This window comes from Micrasema longulum, unplaced genomic scaffold, assembly GCF_059751315.1.
Source record: "Micrasema longulum isolate JH-2025_06_02 unplaced genomic scaffold, ASM5975131v1 h1tg001430l, whole genome shotgun sequence".
NCBI lineage: Eukaryota > Metazoa > Arthropoda > Insecta > Trichoptera > Brachycentridae > Micrasema > Micrasema longulum.
Genome location: NW_028278616.1, coordinates 82,421 through 95,183, shown reverse-complemented (window position 1 = coordinate 95,183; position 12,763 = coordinate 82,421). Strand labels below are relative to the sequence as shown.

The 12,763-nt window shown below is 30.3% G+C and overlaps 1 protein-coding gene across 1 annotated transcript in view; it reads left to right on the top strand.

Moving 5' to 3' along the window:
* The window catches only part of LOC148275414 (methanethiol oxidase-like), a 91,633-nt gene extending 79,279 nt beyond the window's left edge, over positions 1-12,354 (top strand). The window contains exons 2-3 of the mRNA XM_088235726.1: positions 10,407-10,577; positions 12,302-12,354. Coding sequence (XP_088091852.1) covers positions 10,407-10,577; positions 12,302-12,354 — 224 coding nt within the window. The remainder of the gene's footprint in view (positions 1-10,406; positions 10,578-12,301) is intronic.
* The last annotated feature ends 409 nt before the right edge of the window (positions 12,355-12,763 follow it).

Genomic DNA, 12,763 nt, shown 5'->3' with positions numbered 1-12,763 from the left:
AAATACAAATGTCAATGATTTCTTTTACAAATATTTTTTTTATTTGCTTTCATAATCTTTCTCAATTTGGTTATCTACTTTAAATTTATAATTTTTGCCATACATCTATATTTTTGTTGTATTCCTTTTTTCCAATTACCTTAATATTTAAAAAAAAACCTGAATGTAACTGTGGAATTTTATTATAATATTGGTATATTTAACATGCCTTTAATTAATTTAAAAATAAAAACCGAGTTATTTTATCGGACTGCGATACATTCCTACTTGCTTTTTAATGATGCACAAGCTTACAAATACCCCGAGTATTAAGAGCCTATAAAAATAATAAGAGCCCCGATTACAATGGGAAGTTATTTATTTATCTGTAATTTTATCTACACAGTAAAATTAAGTTTTCTGTATGAAAAGCAGAATATGCATACAATTTTTGCTTTTAAACATGTTCAATTTTAAGTTACTAACAAAGATGCTTTAAATGTTCATACAAATATATTTATTTTTGTACATAAATATTGGTTTTTCTTTATTGACAGTCGAAAATAACTCTGTTGACTTCCCACTGTAATCGGGGCCCTGAACACTTTCTCTCATACAGATACACACAAACACACACACACACACACATGCACCCTTATAAATACATATATATGCATACAGGCATACATTTAAGAATGTACCATAATTTGATGTATGATTTAGAAACTTCGCTGGTCTGTCTTTTGACTTTATTTTTATTTATTTATTATCTAAAACATAGATTTCGTAATGTATTCTAGATTAGGTATGCCCACACACAGGTCATGCCCATGTGGGATGTTTATGTTTAAATAAATATAGGTTAGTGGACTTATGCCATTTTTTTTGTTAATTAATGTTAGTTTACTAATAGCGTGGGTGTGTGTTTAACTGCTCTCCTGTAAAAATGAGTTACGTTAAAGTTAGTTAAAAATGAGTACGTTTTTGCCGATGCACATTTTGTGCACGGGTCGGTTCATTTATGATTAATACAATTTCGATTTATAATTACTGATTTTGTAGTGAACTGCACGCATGTATTAAAATGAAAGATTCACTAACATAAAATATGCATTTTTATAACTACATTTATAACTTAATTAACTATAACAGATGTTCGAATGCATAAAAGTGTCACATGTCTAGTACCATCGATGATCGGAGAAATCCGAATTTTGATTTCCGTTTCGTAGCGACTGGTGACGTATTAGTTTGGTGTGTTGAAGGTCCAAGCACTTAACTTTGCGAGTGCCCATATTTTTTTAAGAGAATTTCGTTTTAAATGAAACGAAATGATTAAGAAACATTTAAAAAATAAAATAAGGTGCCGCTAATGACTGCTTTTTGTTTTAGAATATGTTTTTTAGAACCCAGGCTTTTTATTTTAGGGGATAGAGAAATGTCACGTAGTTTATATAACTCGGGACGATACGTTAAACTTATATCATATTTTGCATACCCTACTTTTCATCCCCACTTCCAGCGTGGTGTAAACATCATCTTTCCACCCCTTGCACGCATCACAAGTTTATATTTATATACCGTAGATTCAAGAGTCCCAAAAGATCGTGTTTTGTATAACTTTGCGTTAACTTCAACTCAAAACTTCAATTCGAGTAAATTATGTTTTTGATGTAGTAAGTATGAATTATACGTTTTAGAATTTTATTTATTTATTCGTGTGAATTTTCATTTTAATGTATTTTTATTAGTTTTTTCTACTAGGAAAGCAAATATTAAAAGATACGAGTTTACGCAGTACACTACATGTTTTCAAAACCAAAAATCCTTTTTTTTTTAAAACATAAATTAAACGATGCGTAAAGGTAATATTCTACATATAAAAAATAAAATAAGATACAATAAATAGTAAACAGTTTATTTTTTAATAATCCTATATTAACTTTTATACAAGGAAAAGTGATTTTTGTCCTATGAATATGTTTTCTATACAATGGATACGTTGTTCTTTATTTAGAATACTTTGTTTACACGGCACTATGAGAAACGTATCTCCCGTGTAAAAAGTGGTTTCAGTTATTAACTTTTATAAAAAAAAAGTAGTGTAGTAATGTAATAAGTAATGTAGTTTTAAAAAACGAGGCTAAATTTTGTGCTTTAGTAGGAATCTAGATTGTTTAATTACATTACATAAAATATAATTTTTAAAACATGGGATTTATAAATAAGTGTATTCCTGTTATTTTTTAGGGCGACTTCGTTGTTGGAGTTGGCTTAAAGTGATTTTAAACGAAAATACGAGTCTTATTTTTCATAGATGGCGCTTTTATCATTTTTCATTTGTTTTCAACGGAAATTTGACAAAAGTTGGTTTGCGGAAACTTTACACTTTGCAAAAAATATGATAAATAATTTTTAGTTTTGTACACCCTTTTGTGGAAAGGACCTTAATTATATTATTATGGTATTTGTAACAGTCAATATAATGTAAAGTTTTGGCAAACAAAGATTTGTACAATTTCCATTGAAAATAAACGTAAAAATTGAATTTTTTAATAAAAAATTAGAAACGCGCCATCAATGAATAATACGTTTCATATTTTCGTTTAGAATCACCTTAGTAATAATAACGAGCATGTCGGTTATTGCCGATTGTTACAGACAAGAAATGTTTTTGTGATAATGTTGAGAAAAAAAATACTCTCGTGGATCATTAAAAAAAATCAATTAAGAGGTAAATATTATTCTGATCAATAATGGTTAAAAAAATATATTCCCATGGTTTATTTTAAAAAAAAAAAGTTGAGGTAGATATTAATACAAACATAGAGGGATAAATACAATTCCGTTCGAATATTAAATTTAAACTGACGAAAATGACCCTGATTTAGCATTGATACCACGATAATAAGATTCAAGTTCCTCTACGTGAGTATAAGGGACCGACGCAATCAATTAATTATTATAGAATATATAATATTATAGATATAGATATATAATTATTATTGCGTTCGAATATTAAATTTTATGTGATGAAAATGACTCTAATTTATAATATTCCTGTGCGTGAGTATAAGAAACAAACGCAATCAATAAATTCCACAGTTTAATTATAGAAATGGAAAAATAATTATTATTTCATAGGAATATAAAATTTTAACATACAATAATAACCCTAATTTAGCGTTGATGCCACGATAATAAGGCTCAAATTCCCGTCCTCGAGCATAAGGAACAGACGCAATCAATCAGTTCTAGAGTAATAATATTATGGGTATTAATAGGCAGTTAATTCTCGAAGGCAGATAGAGGAGTGCAAAAGTATGATTTTTTTATATTTCTTATGTATTACATACTAAAATATGACATAAGCTTGAAATTCAATAATTCTCTGAGAAATCAAATATTTTTTCGGAGCAGAAGATAGCATAATGGCTTAGCCACTTACCTTAAACATAGTGGTTTCCGGTTCGATTTCTGGTGAGATCATCAAAATACGAAATAAGTACTGTAAATTACGGCCTATTGGTATATATAGGGCTATGTATAGCGTGTGAGCTCGCCAATATATGACAGTAAAAATTTTATTGTCTTTGAATTTCCTAGAGTTTTAACCATCGAAAACAAAAGAAGATTGCAAATCAAATCAACAGACAATGGAAATTTGATGTGTATTATTTTAATAGATTGTTTATAACAGAAGAATACATACAGAAATATGCATTTTTATTTTTTGTAATAAAAACAGTCTAGTAAATTCGAAAAATAAAAATACGCTTTATATTAACAATATTAATTAAAATGCAAAAATAACATTGAATACTTGAAAAATAAATATTATTGAGTGTTACAAACATAATTTAAAAAACGGATAGCGATTAAAAGTAAAAACTATCTTTAGTTTAATTCTTATAGCGATAAATACATAAACATTATAAAACAGGAATTATACAAATACAAAAATAATATTGTAACTAGGCGGCTACCTACACGGTTAAATTTCGAAACACCACGCAATTTCTTATCTCGGCTACGCTATGTAAAATGAAAAAAAAAAATTAAATTAATAATTTCATCACGTCATGAAGTCGCCCCTGGGTAGCGCCTGCTAACGTCAATCAACAAAAACATCCTCGTTTTAATTACAATATTTCGGCTACGCCATGAATCTCCTTTTTAAAATAATTTCTCACATCACAAAGTCACCCCTGGGTAGCGCCTGCTAACGTCAATCAACAAAACATCCTCGTTTTTATAACAGTATTTCGGCTACGCCATGAATTTCTTATAAAAAATGTCAAAACGTCACAAAGCCACTCTCTGAGTGTCGCTACTGACATCATTTACAAAAACATAATTATTTGTGCTTTTTTCAGATACGCAACTTTTTTTTTTAAATACACCTACCTAACCGATAAAATACTATTAGTAATTAAACCAAGGTGTGCTTTAAAGTTCCGTATGGCCAAATAATATTATTTATTATTAGAATATTATTGACATGTAGTTCAAGCATTGCTGCATTCACGTTGCTTTACTTCTGAGAGCTCAACTGCTATGTTTTTCAATGGTTATGTTTAATGTCATCTGTCATGTATTGGCGAGCTCACTGGCTATACTTACGCCTATATATAATTTACCGTACAGTAGCAATTGTGTCTTTTGCATACTTAATTAAAAATAATTTGCATTTTTTTTTACATATCTTTTCTTTAGAGGATAAAACACAGACGTTAACTTTTTGCGGTTTTGATGTTGAAAATGAAGAAATAATTGAATTAAGTTATTTTATACTTAAATAAAACATCAAAGTCCGTTTTCGTTGTAAAAATGCTTTTTTAAGTTGAAATACAAATTAATCTGAAGTCCACTTTGTTTTAACGCAAAAAACATCAGTATATGAGTCCCAGATACACTATTTTAATATGTACTATTATTATTTAAAAAATGTTTCAGAGATTGAAATTTTCTCATTTGGTTTAAAAGTTATGACGTTTTGAAGGTCGCACGATCACAAATCTTACTACCTGAATATTTCGTTCAATACGACTCTCATGGTTTATCCTTTAGGGTGGATATATTATTTTTACTTTTAACTTCTAAAAACATAACACTTTCTATCAGTTTTGAGTAATTGAAGATATTTATCAAAGCCAGTACATGGAAATTTAAATAATGTTTCATGTAAATGTCCAAAATTAGCATCTTATTGATATTTGAGTTGGCATTGATAAATTTCTGTTGTCAAAACTCCCGCGTAACAAGATTCATTTATAAACCTGTTGTCTTCATAAATATTAAGTACATATTACTTGAAAAAGATTGTAAAGGTATGTAATTAGTTTTATTTGTAAAGTTATAGAAATGGTAATCCACATTTTATTTATTTTATACAAATACATACATTTTACAAAAAAAAACTACAATAACGTATCCCAAACATGAGGCCAAGGGCCCTGTGTTGAGTTAGGATACAAAATAATGGAAAGTGGAAGCACGTAAATAATTAAATAATAGCAACAATAAACAGTGAATATTGTAACATAAACAGAAATATATTTTAAAGGGCATTTGTACAACACGCTTAATAGTTTATAAATCTATGCAATATCTCGCAGCAGTCTCCTGCAATGGTCTCTTTCCTTAGACAAAATCCAGACTTGTACACTCTTCCTGGAAATTGCTTTCGTTTTGGAGAACGTAATATGTTCATCCAGGACATTGAACACTCTTGGGGCCACAAAAAGGAAATTCCTCTGAGCAAACGTCATGCGTGTTTATGGAATTAAATCATTCAAATTACAGGAAAACCTCGTACGCGCATTTTGCTGAGATCTACTTTAGTAGCCGCATGATCAGAAATGTGCCAATAATTAAAAAAATAAAATCTTATGTCTAGTACCATTATAAATTGTAACAATGTCTCAGATGAAAAAGTGGGAGGACAACGCAGCTAGTATTAATTTTGTACGTTTATTAGGGGGTTCATAATAAAATGTATTATTGAAGTCTGATCTTAAAAATTCTTTCTTTATTTTTGTGTTAAAGCTAAAAGCTAAAGCTAAAGTAGACATAAACTAAACCTCTTATGATAGAAAAATCCAAAAGAAGTTTCTGATATATGATGAACGAGTGCTATTATCCTCTTCCCGACCAAGTTTTTCCAGGGTATGCATGACTACGACTGTTGAGAGACAAGAAAAAATGTGTATTTGATTACAAATTTTTATCTAATGTTCCGCGGTATGGTCGATAATTCTGAGATTATGATGAGCATTGGTTTGTATGCTCATGATAATTACTTAAAACAGCGTCAGCATAGATTGTTTGATATACCAATATATCGGACAAACCTGCAGATGCTTATGTCTGTTGGAAGAGCTACCGCTTTGCTGAACAACATCGTTCTGGATGTTGATCTGTTTCATGTATCCAAAAGGGTTTTCCGGAAAAAAATGAAAAAAAAAAATGCCGTTTTATGTAGGTGAAATAATTAAATTAAATGAATCTCACCCGCATAAATAAAAGTTTCAGCTCTTTAACTTTACAAACATCAACATATGAAAAAAAATGAAGGAATATAGATATTCAAATATGGGCAGAATGGTGAATGAGTGCGTAACGTGGCCACTTAAATGAGCCAATGATGGGTCATAAGCCCTGTAGATGCCTAGACTTCTATATTACCTTCTCTAAAATGTTCTTCGTCTCTGCTGTAATATATTGATATTAATTACGTAATAAAAAATACTATTTAACCGATACGTCAATGTATGATAAAGGAATACCGAAAATCTCTACCCATAATATTTAATATTTTTGGTGATATTAAAGTTATTTGAAGCAATTTGTACTAACTACACATCACTAGGAGGGAAGAGTTAAAATTTAAAAAAAATACCATACTGGAAATGGATTTTCATTGCTGAATTTTATATGAAGTAAATTAACAAAGTTTTTGTTGGCTGTTCGTGTAATTTTAATATGATCACGAGAAAAAATGACAATATCCGACTTAGGCTTTCTATGCAATTTGACAAACTCACAATGAATCCGGCAATGAAAGCAGTAGAGTAAAATTCAATTAATAATCATCACAATTCACACTGCATTGTCATTCCAATCACAGCGTATCTAAAAAAGAAGGTAATATGATCAGTTCTACGCCCAAGGTACAGGGATAGTGAAAAATTGCAGTATTAAACCCCGATTCAAAAAATATGAACGTTGATCCGCCCAGAAATCGATCCCAAAACCTCAATAATGGTAAGCATATGTATAAACCACTTCACTACGAGGCCGATTTTTCCCTACTCGATTTCCAATTTCAGAATTTTTACCAGAGAGTAGCCATTGAGTCGAAACCGCTAGTCGTTGATTCTGGTTCTATTTTACTTCGCTAGTATTCTTCATTCGCCTGATACGGAGTGTCAATCAAAATGCGGTTTTATAAATTGAGATTGAAAAAAATCCCTTGTAGTATAAGCGAAACCAACAGGAAGACCCTTGGTCGTTAAAACTGTTTTCGGACATGTGGAGAAAGTGCTTTTAATTTTTTTTAATGTGTGTATTTACTTATTACATAACACACGATATTGGATGTCACGGTAAATGATTTTTTTCAACAAATATAATATATATATATTTTTTATTTGAAATTCATTTATTAACCCTTACGAGATATTACATTTATTTTACAAAATTAATAAATCTTTTTTTTTATACTCCGTTGTTGATAGTGATTTTTTTAACACCCTTTGAAAAGTTTGAGTCTTCTGTTTAGTTTTGTCTGGTAGTTTATTGTAAAATTTCAGTCCCTGATTTATTAGTCTAGATTGTCCTTGTCTTGTTTTGGAATGTTGTATGTGGTATTGTTCTGATATTCTTGTATTATGTCCATGTTTATTACAATTTTTTTCTAGTTTTTTTCCAAAGTTCTTTAGTTGGTGTTAGATAAGAGAGGTCATATACTGGCTTCAATATTTTATTTTGCTGTCGTGGTAGTCTGTTTATGTCATTTTGGTTTCCTGTTCCCCATAGCTGTTGTAATTTTAAATTATCATCATCATTCCCTTTTCACATCGAATGCTGCATAGGAAACTGCATTGGCACACCAATGGCAGCGTATCTTGATCATTTTTTGTAACATGAAGATAAGATGATCAGACGTATACTTCAGGTACCAGTCCAGGGACTATGAAATATTCTGGTGTGAAAGCACCCTTTTAAAAAATATTTCATATCAACCATGTCAATAATAAGTTATTTTTACTGTTAACAAATATAATAAAATTAAATACGCTAAAACGCATGACACTAGCGTGCTGCTCTAATTTTGAATGGCCAATCAACAGGCTTATGTAAGCCTTAACAGATTGGCATTAATGAGTTTACATATATAAAACTTAATCTAAACAGTCTTAAAATCTATTTTGAATTACAAATGGTGTAATTTATTGCTTTAATGCTATAGATATCTAGATTTTGGTTACTAGTACCAACGCAAATTGGTTGATTATGATATTTGAACTCTTCTGCAACCTTTCTTTAAGGTCTTCTATATAAAAAAACCCTTAAAATGTAAAAAAAAAAAAAAAAAATTGTTGAGCTAATTTAGATATTTCAAAGTAAGGTAAATCTCTTTCACCAGCTACCATTAGTAATATAAACAGAAATGTACAAAATCCCCGAAATTTTAAATCTAAAATGGGAAAAAAAATTCAACAGACAATAACGTTTGCCGATGGGGTGGCTTGTGATAAAATTTTAATTATTTTTTATTGCCATCGTGCTTTAAACGTATTTCATTTCGGCTTAATGTGTCGAATGTCGGCCTTCGCGTTTTACTACCGGCATCAATTTCAAATCTGGCAGGGATCGCTGACATTTTAAACCTCCGTGTTATTTTTTGATAACACGTTGATTGGGATAATCCGGAAAGAATTTCAATTTTACCGAGAAACTGTGCCAAACAGCTTTTTTGACATTTTAAATTACAAATTGATGTTTATAAGTACATACATGCTATTAACGTGTTTTAGAATTCACAAAAATCTCCTATCTTTTCTGTGTCCGGGAGGAATGAAAAATACGGTTCTGTGTGAGTAATAAAAATTTTAAAAAATTGTTTGGTTGTTGCCTCGCTGTTGATAAAATATGCAATATTAAGGTGGGCATGAGAGACATGTTAAGTGTTTTTTTTTCATTTCTTAAAAGACATAATAAGCCAATTTATAAAATATTTTTATTTTTATCCATCTTATTATCATCGCTACAATTTTGTTATTTTTTGTGTTGTTTTGTTATTTTGAAATTATACCACATGAGACATCGCGGGTTCAAGTATGACATTTTAGATGAGAACTCCGTATCTGTCAAAACACATTAAAAGTTGAAAAATATGGCTACCCGGAAACCAGAAATCTTTTACAACACGTAGCAACGATACAATTGATTAGTTATTGTTAACCTGGCGTTTTAAAGTAGTTCGTTTTTGTCAATACATTACAATCCCATCCCTTCTCCTCTCTTCATAGTATGGTGTTATTTTTTTTTATATATATTTATTTTTGTTAATCTTTGCTTTTAATTTTTGTATAAAATTGTAAGATTCAATATGTCCATGTATTTATAATTTTCTCAAACTGAACGGTTTGGGTAGGTAGGAAGAAATTGCATTAAGGCAATATGCCCGCCCTTATATGTATATTTATTGTATATGTATATAAAGTGTAAAATAAATAATAATAACACAATAGATATGAAGAACTTTTTATAGAGGGTTATAAAGAAGTCTATACGTGACGTGTCCATTGACTGGTTTAAGTAGCCACGTTGCATACTGTGTAAGATTCAACATTTGGCTATATTCATAAGACGAAGAACATTTTATTTTGAATGAATAACTTCCGAGGGGATTTCTTCTACAGTCTTCTTTCTTGTCGACAGAAATTTGGACAAACTTAAAATATAGTTAATTTTGAGCACCAATGAACTTTCTGATTACTCACCAGTAAATGCTGTACCTTATGCACCACTGGTTGCGCAAAGGAAAATTAATCAATGTTATTAAATATTTTTAGATATTTTTAGTATGTCCGTATGTTTGTAGACAGGTACATAAATTTACACATAAGGAAGATAATCAAGATGTTTCAACATCTGAAACCTATATTTACAAATGTCATTTTTTAAATATTTTTCTTTTTTTAGTTATTTTCACCTACAAATTTAGGTAAAGTAAAATAAAAACTTTTGTAAATAAACTTTGAAATTGTGAGTTTTTTATTTGTGGATTAACACAAATTTTAAGTTTTCGTTCTTACATATTGTTTACTTATTATATCTAAATTTCGATTGGATGTTTTTTAATTAACTCTGTTTTTTGACATCTGCCTCTAATAATGAGACTCACATTTTGATTTTAGACGTGTGTTGTGGTCCCGGCTACGCTTCACCCCTGGACGCTTTTAAATCTGGTGCTCGAGAAAAACTACTTTATGTAGTCTGCGTGCAACCTGATCTGGCTTCTGGTAGATCAGACTTCCTCGCAACTGTTGACGTGGATCCTGACTCTAAAACGTTCTGCCAAGTAAGATGTACAAATATTTATTTGAATTCTACCGTAATACGATACTTCGAAATTCCAATTGTATACAAATTGACAATAAAATAAAATGCTCTCATACTTGCTTTGCTTTTCATCTTAACATCCACGTGTAAAACACGTGACAGATAAAAAAATAAAACATTACCAATGAGAATATAAACTGAATTTCGAAACTCATTGTACAAATTGTATATTTAAGGCTTAAAATTTATGCCACGAATTAATCAAATTAATCTCGGGTTTACCACTCAGTGACTCGAAGAAGTTTTTTCACGCAGTATGTTAAAGGTTAAACTACGTAGTCATAAGCTATATTTCTAGCGTATTCATTGTATTAACATAATTATGTAATGATAATCAATAACTCAAATAGATTTAAAATAATTAAAATGTATATTACTCGTACACTTGTATTTTACCTTTAGGGGTAGACAGACAATGTCGGATACCAGAAGCGTAGGACGTAGATGTTTATGTATGAAATGTTAACAATATTATCTGAATTCCCGGAGCGTTCTAAAAATAATTAATTAAGGAAGTTTTACTCGAGAACGAACATTTTAGACTTGTTATAGAATCAAATATAAGACACGTTTCATGCAACGTGCCTTTCCAGACTTAGTGTACATAAAATATGGATTGAAACATGTGTAATAAATACATACACAGTATTCATTCATTTAATAATAATTATAACAATCAATTTTATTTCAGAAAAACGGGTAATTAGTGCAAAGCGTAATTTTACCATATAAAACAAGAGATATTTAATGTTAATATCATAAAATAAAGAGATAACTTACAAAATATGTCAAACATATTAAATAAAAAATTAAAAGATAAAAGATTTCTTTATAAAAGATTTATTATGGTTAGTTATATGCATGGACGTCAAATACGCAAAAAGGGTTTTCTTCACTTTGTCACTGCACTGAAAGAAGCGTATTGCTAGCAGAGAAGCCCCGATATTGATGACTCTTCTCTATCTCTCTATGTCCTGACCATCTTTGCAATCATAAGTACAATCAACAGTCAGCATAGCACTGGATACTTGGCTTTTGAAGTTACCTTTAAGCTGTTGTTTTCCATGAATACAGGTGGTAATGGGTGCAAACAAACATACTAGTCTTGATTTCTCCGATAACAAGTTGTCTTCTTTCATACGATCACTAAATCAAATTCAATTATAATATAAACACCTCTCTCCCGCTTCCAATCCCACCAAGTCTACTAAATACCATTGTGTCTTTATATTTTCCGTTATAATATTTTTCCATGTATAAATATGTCCTAAAAATGCTATAGGGCGTGTATATAAATAAATAACGCTTCAGGTATCTGGCTAAGAACAATGAAGTAATGAAGTATAGAACCAGCTTTAAAATAAACGTTTCACGTCCACCCTGCTAAAAATCGAATCTTGGACCTCCTGTTTAATAAGCGAATGCGCCAGCTACTACACTTCAAGGCTAACTTATTTTTTCTGAAGTCGAAAACACTTGACTACATTTCTGGTTCTATTTCACTTTCAGAACAGTTTGTTTCATCAGGTGAATATCAAAATGTCATTAAAATATTTATTTTAATTTAAACGTTGTTTCGAGAATCACAAACATAACGCCAGAATAATTGCGTATGTACAAATTAATTTAACTCTAATACAAGGGTGTGAAACCCTAACACAATTCGAGTAATGTGTGACTTATATTACAGTGGTGGAATTTACCCTTTGGCACCCCGAGACAAGTTCCCAAACTAGTCTTTAGTGAAATATAGTAATCCTCCCTAACCGCGAGGGTAGTGTTCCTTACTCGAGATGGTCGGGGAATTAAGGGTTAGGGGTTGAATCTTTGTATTAAAGTATACTAAAGATGTTCATCTCGAATACTTTAATGTTGATATTACAATTAAACTTAAATTGTCTGTAGTGAACAGAAATAAACGGAAATAACAGTTTTAAAATTAAGGTTTTGCGGAGATTTTATATCACCATTTATCATCAAACCTTTATCCGCACACGATGTTTCATAAAGCACAGCATTGTCAAATAAAATGGAGCGTATCTTATTTATCTGTTAACAGGAAGGTAAATTGAGCAGTTTTCCGCTTCAGATGCCTCAGGTGCTTTGGTCTAAGGGCAATAAAGTGCTAAAGTTTAACGCCACCTTTTAAAAC